This window comes from Mustela nigripes, chromosome 6 (assembly GCF_022355385.1).
Source record: "Mustela nigripes isolate SB6536 chromosome 6, MUSNIG.SB6536, whole genome shotgun sequence".
Taxonomy (NCBI): Eukaryota; Metazoa; Chordata; class Mammalia; order Carnivora; family Mustelidae; genus Mustela; species Mustela nigripes.
Window position 1 is genome coordinate 20,620,983 of NC_081562.1, and position 16,752 is coordinate 20,637,734.

Here is a 16,752-nt window from a genome sequence, read left to right on the forward strand (position 1 = left end):
TGAAAATGCTGCTTCAAGACTCTGCCTGTGAAAGGGTTTGCTTGAGGAAATGCTTTATGTGAGAATCATTAACTTTTCTGTATATTATCTCCTTGAACTTCAAAGAAAATGAACCAATCCAAGGGCTATTACAAATAAATGAATATTCTCCAGGACTTCTCCAGGGATGAGAAAAACACCCTCTGTGTTGTGAGAGTTTATCTTTTTGTAAATTACCCTTCACCCACCCACCCCGCACCCCACCTCCCAGATACACACCGGGCCCCTTAGGATGTGATTCACCATTTAAAGAAATGAGTTTGTATATTTTTCAAATTTTGTTCCAGAAGAAAAGCCTGTTGCCATTATGTTCAGTTTATTGCCAAAATTGAAACCAGCTCTTTGATAAAATGTATGCAAATAAGGTAAGATAAAGAGCAAAATGAAATCTTCCCTATTTTAACAGATAGAGGTAAAGAGTGATCCATTTAGTTAGGCAAACAGGGCATGCCAGTTAAACAAAAGATTCCCGGAAGCCTTATAAAATACAATGTAAAGAAACTCATTCTATCTAGCTCTATATTTACAACTGTGGAAGTTATGGAATTACTGCATAAATATTTGTCAAAATTCTTGTGTGAGACCAGGTACAAATGAAATAAAAGAAAGTTGTACATCAGATTTATATTATGAGGAAAATCAAGAGCTAGATGCTGTTGCCCCTGCAGTGTTCATCACTGCACATCCCAGATTTCGCAAAGAAGTGGGGTAAACTTGTGGTCATTTACTCTCCAGGACATCAGCATCTCTGCGTGGTGATGATTAAATGTCCGCAGCTCAGTCAAGCGACCCAGGAGACAGGCAAAATGTTGAGGATTTCCGGGCTGATAAATCTTACACAACTTCTGGAGCACATCAAGCAGTGGTTCCTGGAGCTTCTCTACCGCTTCTCTGTCCTTTATGTATTGTCTGTCTGTTTTGAGGTTTAAGATAAAAAGACAAAATTAAAGAGTGGGGAAGTATTAATTTGGCGTAACTGTAGCAACAGTAACTTGCTTGCGATGTAAATGTAAGGGCCTATTTAGCCAGAGTGGCCCCACCCCGGTTAAACAGCCATTTTGTTGTTTATGCAGTAAAACTTAAACTGACCCTGCCCCCCGCCCTTACTTAAAAGCAAGTCCAAGAAACCAGTCCCAGGTAACAAAACCCAAATACAAGGGTGGGTCAGGTCAGGTGGAGATAACAGCCCGAATGCAGGGATGAGTCAGGTCAGGTAGAGACATCCAATCAGTAAAACATGCATAAGGTCTCCCTAGCTACCAAGGAGTCGGGCCCCACCTTTTGGGCGCCAATTCACACCAAGGTGATAGGCTAGTTCAAATGTCTACTATAGGGTAAATTGTAATTCAACTGGTCACATATGTGTGACCTAGCATGACTGTTACAATCTCACTCGCCATCTGTGTGTGGCCAGGCCCAACAACATAGCCTTTTCTCTATAAAAGTTAGTCTGTGAGGCAGGGAGGGGTCGCCCTATCTGTAAGGTCTGTTTGATGGTTGGTTTGATTCTTGATGCTTGGCACAAAATAAAGCTTTGCTTGACCTTCGCTCTGTATCAGTCTCACTCCTTTGACCATGGACCCATTATTGGGGGACCCAACAATGTTAACCAGTAAATGATTGTATATCAATATGATGGAGACATATATTACAACAAATTTTACTGATATATATATATATAAATTTTTTTTTTTTTTTGAGAGAGAGAAAGAGAGAACACATGCGTGTGCACACAGGAGGTAGGGGGAGAGGCAGAGAAAGAATCTGAGGCGGCTCCATGCCTAGCACAGAGCCTAACAGGGGCTCAATCTCACAACGCTGAGATCATGACCTGAGCTACAATCAAGAGTCAGATGCTTAACCAACTGAGCCACCCAGGCATCCCATTGCTAGTATAATTTTTAATGACATGGGAAAATAAACTTAAAAAAAAGACAATATGTGCTCTATTGTGTTAAAAAGTATGTAATTCCGTTTAGGTTCCTGTTCAAATATCAAACCCTTAGAAAAGCCTTTCCTGACTACTAATTATAGCAACATCCTGCTGCCACTTTCTTTCCTTATATCCTCACCTTTACATATATATAAATATATATAATATAAATATATTAATATATAATATAAATATATAATAAAGATATATAAAACATATATCTTTATATATTTTATATAAATATTATTTATAAATTTTATACTATATAATTATAACTCAATATATAAATTAAATTATATATAAGTATGTATTATATAAAATATATACTTACTTATTTTATATATTATATAAAACAAAAATTATATGAAAATACATATATAATTATAATATGATATATAAATTAAATTATAAAATTTATCATCTATATTATATATATATTTAACATTACCACCTCCTGAAAATTATTTTTGTCTCCTCATTTGTTATCTTTCTCACCCTATTGGAACGCAAGCTCCATGCAGCTGTCTCCTGCCTGTTTCTTTACTGCTGTACACCCCCGTGTTTGGAACCATGTTTAATGCATGGTATGTGTTCAAAATGCAATTATTCAATGAACGAGTACTATGTTTAGAATAAAGGTTGAGAAGAACTACACTGAAATATTAACAATGATTTCATTTGAGTGGTGGGATTACAGGCCATTTTACTTTTTCTTTGCACTGCTGTGTCTTCCAGATTTTCTTTAAAGAAACATTATTACTATTACATTGGAGAGGGAGTAGAACAAACAAATGGCATAAAAATAAAAATGTAGCGGGCACCTGGGTGGCTCAGTGGGTTAAAACCTCTGCCTTCAGCTCAGGTCATGATCCCAGGGTCCTGGGATGGAGCCCCACACGGGGCTCTCTGCTCAACAGAGCACTTGCTTCCCTCTCTGTCTGCCTCTCTGCCTACTTGTGATTTCTGTTGTCAAATAAACAAATAAATTCTTTTTAAAAAAATAAATAAATAAATAAAAATGTAGCAACAAAATTACCTGGAGAGAGGATAACAATTGCCGTAAGCAGAGCATACTCTTCTTGAGTCATTTTCAATTCTGCAACACTTTTATAAAAACTAAACATAGGTGTTATGTATTCATCAGAGATACCTATGGTGGAAAGATGAAAAATTGCAGAGGCATAACAAAATTTTTAAATGAAAAAAAGTATAGAACTATAGACACCTTGTATACACACACACGTTAATATTTATGCACAAATGTATAAATAATGACTGTATATTATGGCTCCAGTCAAAGGCAGGTCATTGCAAAGAAGGTCAATTAACAAAATCCTCAAAATATCACCTAATCAGTGATTTATGTGTTCCTAATTTCAGCAGTGCCTTTTTTTTTTTTTTTCCATTTACTTGAGAGAGAGAGAGAGAGCACGAGCAAGAGGAGTGGCAGGCAAAGGAAGCAGGAGAAGCAGGCTCCACTCTGAACAAGGAGCAATGTGGGGCTCGATCTCAGGACTCTGGGATCATGACCTGAGCAAAAGACGGACACTTAACTGACTGAGCCACCCAGTTGCCCTCAGCAGAGCCTTTGTTTCAGTCACAACTATTCGCCAGTAAATGACAATATTCTCAAATTGCCCAAAGAATCTCCCAACCATTTTCTAGATATGTTTTAATCTTTTTAATATTAATATCTATAATCAAGGTATAGGCAGCATCTTAAACAAGGAACAAAAATTGTTGTTCCTAAGTCCAGAGGTATAAACATCTACATTTAATACATCAGCTAGGGTTCTTCTCAGAGTTGCATTGCCTACTAGGGCATGGGTACTTCGCTGTTCTCTTCAAAGTCAATACATCCAAAATCAAAAATATCATGTACAGAACTAAACTCCCCATCTTCCTCCAAATCCATCCCCTTCCTCAATTCCCATTCTCAATTACTGATACCTTCACCCACCAGCTGCCCCTGCCTGACAACTGAGACTCAGTCCTCCCTCTTAACTCTGGCAGGTGTGAGTCCTATGATTTGACCTGCTACCTCTCCCTGGGTGCTCTCTCTTCTTTCTGTGGCACCTGGAATTGATTTTGTTTAAGTCCTTTCTTTTCATTTGGATTACTACACCTGCCTCCTCATTGGTCTTCCTGTCTTCAGTTTAGTCCCAGAATCTTAACATTTAAATCACATTTTGTCTCCTCAATTCAGTCTTCCTAATACCCTATGAGATAGTCACCAAGAAGTTAGATAATTCACCCAAAGACACACAGTTGGTGAGAGGTGGAAGCGGGATTCGAAACTAGCAGGCTCCAGAGTTCTGGCTCTTAGCGGTCACTAAGCTGCCTGACCTTTCTATCACACAGCCTTTACTCCAGCCATGTTTAGCTACTCAGAGCTTTCTAAATAACTCACATCGCCCAGTTTTCACATTCTCTCTACTTGGAATAGTCTCCTTCTCCTTTATCTAGCTGGCACTTCTTCGTAACTTAGGACTCCTTTGTGTCACTTCCTACAGTCTTTCAACAAGTATTAATTCTGGATCTGTTCTGTGCATGGCTCCACTCCAGAAGAGCTGTGATTAAGGAATTATAGAGAAAAAAAGGAGGAGGAAGAGGACAAGGAACAGGAGGAAGAGAAGGGGAGGAGAAGGAGAAGAAGAAAAAGAAAAAGACCATGGAAATTAAAAAAGAGAGAGAGAGAGACTGTGATGTGATTTATGGATGAATTAAGATGAGGATGAATTTCCCAGAGTTGGTCCACACAAAAATGGACTGCTCTATTCCATCTCCAACCAGACCTGGAGCCATACAGCTTTGGCCAAACCAAACCAGAATGCAGCTGGATTCCAGACCCTAAAGAGAACAATTTTCATATAATATTACGCTTCGCAGAATCAGAAAGTCCAAATCCTTGCCTTTAGAATAATCTAAAGAGTCTTCCGGAACTGAATCCGTGGCCTTTCTCTCTTTTTAGTCCAAATGCCACACTCTTCTTTCCCCTTGACTTTTGATTCTTTAATCGACCCCAGGGGGCTCTCTTAACAGTAGTGTCTTTGTTAAGCAACTTGGGTATTGCATCATGTGGAAGATTCCAGCTTTTACAGATTGAGCTGAATACCCACAACCAAACTAGACACAACTTAAAATCTAGAAGGTTGCGAGCCTGGGAATATCAGTCCGGGTTAAGAATTAGTGAGGAGGTTAAGAGTTAGTGAGCCAGCTCAGTTTGAAATCTGATCTATGACTCCATGTTGGTCACAATACTTAAATTCTATAAGCCTCAGTGTCTTCATCTGTGAAATGTGAATTATAACAATAGCATTATATGAGATAATATATGTGGAGTGCTTAGCATAATGCCTGGTTGATAGCAAACCCTCAATGAATGTTAGCACAAATACTATTATTGTTATTTAAGAAATTAGATCAATGTTAGTTCATTAATTCATTTTTATCTCAGTTTATCTCAATTTTAGTTAGACAGCTCATTTACTTTTGTGTTTACAGAGCTATGTTTTTGTTTTATTTTTACATTCTGGACCTCCCTAGAGATTAATATAAATTGGCTGATCAGTGATCTGCTTCAGTGTTTTTCTAAAACACTGAAAACTTGTTAAAGCTAAACTAAGATCTATATTTTCCTGGTAAGGATGTTCTTTTTTACTTTAAAAAAGAAAAATGGCAGTCTTTAGGCTTTCCTCAGCATTCAGGGACTACACCCATCATTTGTGGCTACCTGAAATAATAACTCCATGCTATATTTTAAAATAGCATACAAAGATTGATGATAATATTAAAGGTGGTTGATTTGAAAATATTTAATTTTTAGAAAACATATTTGACTACCTAATTTCCTATTTTGTCTTTCTAAATATCCATTAACCTTACAAAAATGTTACGTCCATTAGTTATCTAACTATAGCTAATACTTTTGAGGAAAAAAGAGGTAAAGATATTTGTTATGATTGTTTATATTGTATATATTGTACAAGCTAACAGTGAATATAGTGAAAATATAGAAAATAGTAGAATTAAAAATAATTTCTTATAGCATAGATCAAATATAAATCTGCTTTTAGAATTGAAGTTAATAATCAGAATTAACTGGAGCACCATCAACAAAGGGGTACTTTAAGTTTTATGAACCAGCAATTTCTAACTTAGGAAATGTAATAATAATATCATTCCGAAGGGGCAATCTTTTCTTGTTTTCCTGCCTCCTCCTTTCTGGAGATTTAAGTCTGTTTCATTTTTTGTTTCTTTACCCAATTAGCTGATTTTTGGCCACAAGGTGGGGCTATTTTCTAATTTAACAACAAAGACTACTATGGAAAAGGGCATAGTTGTTTAAAAAAAAAAAAAGTGTGTCTCTGCTTCTCTGTTTCTTGTTTTACCTTTCTAGAGAAAGAGGTATGTAACTGAACAATTAATTGTTCATTAATCAGAAACAGTCAGAGAAAAACTACTTGATAGAATCAACTCTATGCTATTTTAAGTTATTTTGAATTGTAAATGTCTTTTATTTCCAAATTAAACTTCCAAATTTTAACTGGGGACAAAAAATAAAGCAGAGAGTGGGTTAAAGCCTCTGCCTTCGGCTCAGGTTATGATCTCAGGGTCCTGGGATAGAGCCCCGCATCAGGCTCTCTGTTCTGCAGGGAGCCTGCTTCCTCCTCTCTCTCTCTGCCTACCTCTCTGCCTAGTCGTGATCTCTGTCTGTCAAATAAATTTTAAAAATCTTTAAAAAAAAAAATAAAGCAGAGGGATGTGTGTATGTGATACAAGATAGTATATAAGACAACATTCCTGGTATTTTAAACACCTCTATCTGATTTATTATAAATGATGGGATCAAGATAGACCAAGAATCTTACTAAAAATGATGCTTTTTGCTCAAAACCATGTAATTTGACATTTTCCTAGAAAGGGCACCACCCCATAGCATAGAAGTTAAGGTATAAGTCTCTGACATGCCCCACAAAGCAATGTTTGCCTTCCACTTTCCTTATAAAACTCTCTCCATCCCAGTAGTTTCCCTGTGAGGTAATGACAGAAACTCTTGGTTCCTGGAGCCGAATTATGTCAGTCTACACTTCTCTACCTCTCTTCCCCTCCAGTGCCATGGCCAATGTGCTATTGCAGAGGAAAAGATGGAAGCTCCAGCCCAAGGTCCAGCCACTGTTGGTATAGTCAGCAACAGTACAATTCTGGCTACTGAGGCAAAGGAGAGTCTACTTGGGAGGTCTCAAGAAAGATTTCTATATTCAGGAAGAGGTCATTAATTTCCTTTCTGAAGTTTCTTTTTCCTTTGGGCACAGTTGCCCCTGGATGTGATGCCTGGAAATGCTGTGGCCAGGAAGAGAATCAGCCTGAGGGTAAAGCTAATACACCAAGGATCGCAGAGCAGAAGTTTTGAAAAAGACTTGTCTTTCTGATAACCTGCTGAGCAACTTCATTAACCAATTCTGCTGCCACCCTTCCTCTGGGTTTCTCATTTGAGCTAATGTCCTTACTGTTTAAGTTATATTGAACTGGATTTTCTATGATCATCAGCCAAGGGCATCCTAACAGATAGTTCCTCTACCAAATAAGATACATTTTTAGTCTTCATGCTTTTTTGCTTGAAATATAAGGCAGGATCCCTATTAGGCTAGGACACACCACTCATGTTTCAAGACAACACTCAAATTTTGCTTCCTCTGTGGAGCTTTCCCTGTCACAGTGAAGCAGAATTAGTTGTTTTCTTCTCTACGTTTATTTCTATGCATGTATCACAATTCATATCTCTCCTTCCCAATGGAGTGTGAAATACCAGAAAAAACAAAACTTTGAGAATAGGAACCAACATCGTACTCCCTGTGCCTGACACACTGCCTGACTACTTAAAGGTGCTCTACTCAGTAATCAGCATCCTGCTGGAGACATGATAACGACGAACAAATGTTTGTTAAATTGGGCAATATTCTGTTTTGTTAGTTCCTTGTGACAAAGGTGACATAGTTGTGAGACATCATGGGGGCAAGGGATGCCCTTAGGACATGGAAACATTCTCAGATGTTAAAAGCTTGGACCCTAACCTCTACTTCAACTGCCAAATTCTACCCTGTCAGTCATTTGTGCCATGCTGTTGGCTTTAAGTTAAAAGTTGCCATCAAATTAGCAATTCAAAAAAATTACTACTTTCAAAATAAAATATTTGAAATATTTAATAAATAACGTGCTTCCCATTAGTCCTAGTGGCTAAGGTTATGTGGCTAAATTATATTTCACTGGTGCTTAGGAGTTGCCAGGGTTTGGATCGTCAGGTTCTAAATCATCTCAACAAAATTCACCAATTTTTGACAACAGCGGTGCCCCAGGCACTGTGATAATGCTGGGAATAACATTCTAGCAGTCAACAGACTAATGGAAGAAACAGATACATAAATAAATACATATTGTCCAATACTGGTCAAGTATAAAAGGCTTACTGAATACAGCTGAGAGCCAATGAAAATGCTGACTCCTATATTAATTTAATACTTTCTTTTATTTTGAAAATGCCTTTTTCCTACAGATTGAACCCCCATTGGTCTATGCCAATATAATTATTATAATAATATAATTATTACATAATCAATTTGAAAAGCAAAATGTGGTGTAAAGGGCTCCAAATTTTGATTTATGCATTTTACTTTTCTTATAAATATTCTGTTATTTGTTCTTAACATTTCCAGCCCTTTCTTCAAAGTCAGTATCTCAACTGACAATCAGCTTACATCATCCTCTTTAGAAAAGTTAGTTCTTAGAATTGTTTCCATTTGTAGCCAAAGCTAAGGCAATGAAATTATGTGTAGTTAAAAAGCAGAAAAATAAGTAAGGTATAGAGTACACTTGACCATGCTACCATAAACCAGCTACAACTCCATCATGCTGATAAGGATCTCTCATTTCTCTGATCTCCCTGATTCTATTCACTTTATCATTTACCTAAAGCCAATTTCAAATAGCTACCTGCTCCTTATATGTTCCCTCTCAACCAAAGGGCAGGAACTGTGTTTTACTAGGTCTTTGCATTCCCTACTAGCGGATAGTAGAGCAAATATTAGACCATGGTGAGTGACAGGTGCAACATATAGAAAGAGCACCGGGTTTTGAGTTAGATCAATTGCATTCATCTCCTGGCAATCTGCTGATTAGCTATGCAACACTGTGCAGGTCAATTAGCTTCTCTAAGACTGTTTCCTCATCTATAAAACAGGAGTGTAAAACCCACCTTTGGGGACCATTGAGAATATACGTAAGATGATGTGTATATAAGTTAACAACTGCAAAATCCTAAGATATACTGTCATCCTGATAAACACTTAGGGATTGGATATTTCATTTATGTCTGTTATGGGAATAAAAAAAAGCCAAAAAATATGTTTCAGAGGTTATATTTGAAGTTAACAGAACAAGTTTCATGGTCTGTGAAAAGTTATTGCTAATTTCCTTAATGTTAAAATGTAAACTCATTCAATGTTAGCAATTTCAGTGCTGTCATATTTTATGGTATCATATGATTATTTCTAGTTTTAACAAATATTTCAGCTTTAAAACCTAGTTTGCATAATAGTACATTAGAAATAATATAATTGAGGCACTAGAATTATATAGAAATAACCCAACCACAAGTTATGTCAGATATAATATTCTGAAGCTTCAATTAATACAAATAAGCACTATAGCTCTCATTAAGTAAATGTATCTCAGGAGACAGTACTTTTGTGTATGTAATTGGAATTTAATAATAGCAAACAAAAGAGTACAAATTTGAAGAACAAGAAATTAAATTTCACATTATATTCTTTAAAGAGTTCTGTAGGCATAGTCAGGGCAACTTTGAGATGCTATGTTTCTCTAGAATTAAATGTACAATAGAAGAATGTGTTATATTTGCATAAGAATAAAAAGTTATTCTGAAAGGTCATCTTGCAAGATCAGGTTTTTATGTGGTGTATGGAAGAGGCAATGCTCTGAAAATCCACTGGGAGAAGCAAATTCATAAATATTAATAAATGGAAGCATCATTATAGATAATAAAATATGAAGCAGAATGTGAGTTTCGATGGTTTTTATTGTCACAATATGTGGTTGATGTTTGGGTAAAGTAATCTATTTATGAACCAGAGACACACGTAGTTATTTATATAGTTTGCATTCTAGAAAACTTCATTCTGGAACTTTTCTGAAACTTGCAAAATCACAAGTTCTGAAACCTACATTAATCAAGCAAGTTTTTTTCCTATTTTTTACCTGTTTTTAACCTGCAAGATCCTCACCATTTCTCACCTAGTTATTGCATTGATTTCCTTATAGACTTGTCTCAATCCCTGTAAAAGTTCCTTCATATTACTGCTTGAAAGACCTTTCTACAGTACTTCTATGGTCATGTCATATATGCTCAGACCATTACAAGACTCATTATACAGGAACTACACTAATCTATTTTTGTGGTGTTCAAGGTCCTTAAAAATCTAGCATTATTACATTTCACCTTCAAAAATACTATTTTTCAGCAATGTCACAGTATTTGTGGATCTAACACATGGATGCTCTCACACCTCCACATTTTTGCACTTTAAATTTCTGTATTACTATTTAATGGCTATAGCTGTTGGAGTACCCTTCTCAGACTTTTGTGGCATGATGAGTTCACAACAATCCTCCATGGTTCACTTGTCAACTTTGTAAGCCTTTTCTGACTCACCATGTAGACTCAGGGAAGTCAAGCACATCTTTCTGCTTCAGTTTCATTTTGCATATACATCCCTCATAGTCCCTATTACACTGCACATTGTTTAGGAATTCTTAACTTATACATCTTCCCCATTAGTTTGTAAGCTCCCGGGGGACAGAGATCATAATTCCTCACCTCCATACCTCAATAATTGTGCAGTGCTTGGCACAAATCAAGTATTCAATGTATACTTGTTGAATAGAAAGATCTCCTTTATTATGCCTACTAATTAGTAACTCATTTCCCCCTCCTACTCAATGGGCATAAATCTTCAGTTAAGTGAGATGAATATCTGCTCTACAACATTATACCTATAGGCAAAAATGCTGTATTGTACACTTAAACTTTTGCTAATAGTGTAGATCTCATGTTAAGTGTTCTTATCACAATAAAAAAAAAAATCAAGATACTTCAGTAGCTGCCCAAGTGACGGGTTAACCCAGCAATCAGAAAAACTGATTGGTTAAGAACTAATTAGAACTGGATGGTACTGTGGAGGTTACCTGATTCAACCCTTCTCCCTTACCCCAGCTGCCTGGACAGATGCACAGATGAGTGAAAACACACACACACACACACACACACACACACACACACACACACACCACTATGTTCCAGAAAATGTAAAATAAAATCTGTCCAGAACCAGAACCCATATTTCTTACTAATATACTGTCTTTCAAAGGGCGGAAATCTCTGACAATGTATTTCTCAGACTCTTTCCCTTCTCTTCATTTCTTCTGGGAGCACATTCTTGAAACCTCTTGCCTCCTGAGAGGCGTCTCCCATCCTGGTTTATCCTAACATTGCTGGCAGATTTGTAAAGCATGACTGGCATTTTTCCTCTCCTTCTCAAAAATCTTTAATGTCTCCCTGTTTCTTAGAAAATGAAGGATACATCTTTTAGCCTAACATTCAAGGTCCTCAAACATTTGATTCTGACTTCTAAAAAATTCCATTTCCCTTTGATGTAACCTTTAATCTAATCAAACTCAAATATTCATTCTTCTTTGTGTGTATAACCTGAACTCCCCTGCCTCAGTCCTTTGTTTCTGCTGGTCCTTTTCTCTTGTACCTCCACTCTGAATAGTCACATAAAATATCATTTAAGGCCCAGCTTGCCAATGAAATCTTTCCAGAGCCTTACCAACAAGATGTCACCCCATCTCATTTCTCTTCCACATTTTATTGTAACTATCAATGTACAGATCACATCTCCCTACTAGACTATAAGCTTCCTAAGAGAAGAAAGATGCCTGATTCCTCTCACTACCTCCACAGTATCTTGCCCTTAAATATATGTTAAACTAATAAATTAGTGGATTTATTTGAATAATGAATGCATCTTTGTAAAATGTGTATCCTTTAAATCTAACAATGATGATAATTATGCTTTCAGTGTTTAAGAGAAGAAAACACAACAATTATGGGATGGCTGTTTTTTAAAAAAATTATTTTCAATTATTTTCCTTATATTGCAAATGCAGAAGTTCCTAAAAACTTTCCTTCCAATCTCTATTCTAAATCACTAATTTTATAAATATTTAAACTTGTTCTAGTAATTCATAAAAAGATAATACTTTGGGAAGAAAGGATCTTAAGCCATCATTTCATCTCATTCATCCCTTCTCTCCCAATCCATATATAAAGTCTCTCAGGTAAATGAAAAGTTATACTATTTTAAGACTCAGATTCTAAGATAAATAGCACAGAATTCCTGGAAATTCATTCCAATATCTCTTAGTGCTTTCTGTCCCAGTATTCCTCTGTAATAAGTTCAACTCGTACTATTATTTCATTTTGTCTCTTGAGAGACAGTGTAACATAGTAGTTTAGACACAGGGCTTCTAAAGTCAGACTTCCTGTCTGTCGATGGAAAAGTTATTAGGCACTCTCTGTGTCAGTTTCCTTATCTACTAAATTTGAATAATAATAGTACTTATTCAGAGGACTTTGCAAGGATTTGATGAAATCATATATGTAAAGTATTTAGAACAGTGTCTAAAACCTAGTAAATGGTGTATAAATGTTGCTATTAATAGTTCCTTTTATTTTACTTTGAATAGAGATAGATAATAGTTTGATCCATGGTCATTCAGACGTGAAGGTTTTGAACAAATGAATCTTTTTTGGACTGAATAACCTCAGCTCCTGTATGCTGTTTTTATCAGAGTAGTTTTCTGAACTTTAAAAAAAATTTTTTCCTTCGACCTTTAATCTTAATATAGAGCAAAGAGTATTTTTAGTATTTTGCTAATACAACAAGGATTTTTGAACCAACCCTCTAAAGGCCTCATCTATTTAACACATATCTTTTTAGAGCCATTCTCCATACTAATCACAATGGGCACATAACTTTGCATAAGACAGACAAGACGCCTATCTTGTGGGATGTACAAGTTCTTACTTGCAGGAACAAACTCTTTACCATTAGCCAAATCACTTACCACTCTTCCGAATTCTTTCTTCCAATAGGTCAGCATGTCCAGCTGGAAGTTTCTTATTAAAAATCTCAGCTGAACGCAGGAACATAGCTTCAACTGCAGACCCCTTCAGCAAAGCAATTTGATCTTCATGGTCCAAAGTCTGAAATCCTGGATGAAGATGATAATCAAATCAGTGTGAGGGAATTGTGAATTTTATATAACAGTATTTCATCATCGTTATCATTCCCATTGATAAAACATTTCCATAAAGTGATTTTATAATTGTTTTAAGGTTGGGTAGTTTGAGCCATTAAGTGCTTATTGTTCTCTCCCAAATAGATGTTGACTTTTATCTTTATTAAGCAGAATTTGTTGAATAAATTGGGTAAAAAAGGATGTCAGACCCACACCAAAAATATATATTATGGCAGAGCAGAGATCCAGATGAAGCAACCCTCAGAAATTAGAAGCAAACAGATACTCTTTGAGCTATTATATTAGTCGCATCTGGTGTCTTGGAGTTAACTCTGCAGAATGGAAGCATCCACAAAACAGAAAAAAATCTTCAGGGGCCCCTGGGTAGCTCAGTGGGTTAAAGCCTCTACCTTTGGCTCAGGTCATGATCCCTGGGTCCTGAGATCGAGCCCCACATCAGTCCCATGTGAGGCTCTCTGCTTGGCAGGGAGCCTGCTTCCCTCCTCTCTCTCTCTCTGCCTACTTATGATCTCTCTCGCTGTCAAATAAATAAATTATAAAGAAAAAAAAAAGGAAAAAAAAGAAAAAATTTTCACATATATTCCAGACATTTAAGGGATTATTTGTCTGGCTCATTAGTCAATCTGGAGAATGGGGGAATTTTCAAAAAAAATTAATAAAACAATCAAGATCATGTTAAGATATCTGCTCTGAGCTCAGCACTCTATCTATCATACAGGGTAGAAAAAAATTAGAGAAATATGGGAATGAGTTGATAACCTGAAGGAACATGTCCTTATCCTGGCTTATATGCCATAGTCCCCAGCTACCTCTCTGACATCATTTCTTCCTCCTCCTTCCCCTCACTGACCGCACTCTAGTCACACTGACCCTGGGCTCTACTATGAACATGTATGTTGTTTTGCCTCAAGGGTAAATGCTCTTCTCCAGCTATCCCCATGTCTCACTGTATACAGACATGTACTGTATGCAGATCTCTGCTTCAAGGTAATCCTACTAAAATAATATCCCCCAGAATTTGCTGGTTCCTACCTGCTTTATTTTCTATTCATAGAGTTTACCACTACCTCACATAATAAAATTATTCATATTTGCTAATTGTCTGCCACATCTAATAGAGTATAAACTTCTTGGAGTCAGAGACTTTGCCGTTCTCTTCATTTTTGTATTCCCAGTGCCTGGCACATAATTGACAGCCAAGAATTACTTGTTGAATAATTAGATAACTGAATAAATGGGAAAACAACACAAGCTCCTATGCACATGTATACACACACACACACACACACACACACACACACACAACACATATAAAAATAAACTAACATCATCAGGGTCCAAATGGCTTAGAAAAGTATTAAATAACAGTGGAAGTTTAGAAAAGAGAGAAATGTGAAGGATTAAGAATCACTGTGTTGGTGAATTGAAAAGCTCCTTTGAGGACCGGAGCCAAGCCTGCAGGGTCTCCAGCACCCTGGACAGTGCCTGGCACAGTTTATGCTCAATGAACTACAGAATGAAACAATTCATCTATCTTTCACAAAAACCCCTTCATTTTTGGAGTTACAGCACTATTATTACTATTTATAATAATGCCATTTCCATTATTTTTGTTAAAATATTAACTATATTGTTACTATTGCTAAAATTTTTCTCATGAGTTTTGTGTTTTTTATTTCCTTCTGTATTTTATTTTTTTTCTTTTTAAAACGTTTTTAAATATTTTTCATTTTTTAAAAGTTTATTCTTAAATAATCTCTACCCCAAATTTGGGGCTCAAACTCAAAACCCCCAAATCAAGAGTCACATGCTCTCTCCACTGAGCCAGCCAGTGCCCTTGCTTTACCCATTAAACATACATTAACTGTACTCTTTCCTCCCCTCAGGAACTAGTCTAAGCATGGGGAATAAAGAGATGTGTCAGTTATTGCTGTTGCTTTCAGATAAGCTACATTCTATGAAGAAGAATTTTTTCTTCAATTATTTTGTGGTTCAAGACCAACAGACAATTTGAACTGAAAAACTCTCTTTTCACAAACAACCAAAAACATTATATTTTTCCTTTTCTCCCAATTCCTCCTCCCACACTTTCCACTCCTGTATACACTTGCTTTTGATCAAGCCTGCCCTAATTAGCATATAACAAATTAAGTCCTTCTTTCGTTGTTAATAAAGAAATGAGAGAATATTAATGTTAAAATGATAATGAACACTTTCTCCTCACATTTTATGAGTTTTATGTAGGCTTATGTCTATCCATGACACTTTAATAAAATAACTGCATAATGTCAGCAAAAGAAGACAAATTAACCTAATTAAAATCTTACATCAGAAGTTACCTTCTGTAATTTAATATTACAAGGTTATGCTCTTGTACAAGGTATTAATTATACTCTCCTAGATCATGGAATTCTATTGTACTAATATATTTTTAAAACACTGAAACAAATTAAATGTATTGGCTTAGATAGCATTGGTAGTATTGTTGGAAGAATTGGGAAGCTGGGAGACAAGAATCTTGAATTCCAGTTTCTGTACTGGCACCATCCAAATGACTATGAATAAGTTCCTCTCCCTCATTTCACAAATAAAATTGTTCATTAAGTACTGTCAATTTTTGCATCTCTCTTCATTTTGTTTTCTCTTCAGTCTCCCACTGCTGTTGTTTTATTTCAAGCCCTCTGCCTTGACCTCTGCAGTAGCATCCTAAATGACCCCTCCTCCGTGGTCCCTCCCTATTCAAATCCATCTTATATAAAACTGATCAAGTCATATCTATATAACATAAATCCATAACTTTCCTGTCAACACAAACAACAACAACAAAGAGGCACCAAAAGCTCTCTACAATCCAGGGAATGATGATTAAATTCCTTAGTTAGGCCCTTATCAGTCTGGTACCAACTACATTATGTCTAACCAAGGAACCCACCACATTATGCTGTAATCCCATTGAATTTTCCTCTTTCATCTCTAAAAATCCTATTTTTGTTTATGCCTTATATTTTATATTTTCACAAGCAGGTTTTTCAACTTGGGAGGTTCCTTCTCTTCTGTGCCACCAAAAAAATCGCTTTATCGGGTGCCTGGGTGGCTCAGTGGGTTAAGCCACTGCCTTCGGCTCAGGTCATGATCTCGGAGTCCTGGGATTGAGTCCCGCATCGGGCTCTCTGCTCGGCAGGGAGCCTGCTTCCTCCTCTCTCTGTGCCTGCCTCTCTGCCTGCTTGTCATCTCTCTCTGTCAAATAAATAAATAAAATCTTTAAAAAAAATTGCTTTATCTTTTTAAAAATTTTTTATTAATTATTTTTATTAACATATATTATTTGCCTGAGGGGTACAGGTCTGTGAATCATCCGGCCTACACATTTCACAGCACTC

The 16,752-nt window shown here is 36.3% G+C and overlaps 1 protein-coding gene across 3 annotated transcripts in view; it reads right to left on the reverse strand.

Annotated features, from left to right (window-relative positions):
- Positions 1 to 648: 648 nt before the first annotated feature.
- The window catches only part of NR1H4 (nuclear receptor subfamily 1 group H member 4), a 62,110-nt gene continuing 46,006 nt past the window's right edge, over positions 649 to 16,752 (reverse strand). For all 3 annotated transcript variants that reach the window (XM_059404646.1, XM_059404645.1, XM_059404644.1), the window contains 3 exons: positions 13,178 to 13,324; positions 3,009 to 3,122; positions 649 to 952 (listed from right to left, as the gene is read on the reverse strand). In XM_059404646.1, the coding sequence (XP_059260629.1) occupies positions 714 to 952; positions 3,009 to 3,122; positions 13,178 to 13,324 (500 nt within the window). In that variant the 3' untranslated portion in view covers positions 649 to 713. The remainder of the gene's footprint in view (positions 953 to 3,008; positions 3,123 to 13,177; positions 13,325 to 16,752) is intronic.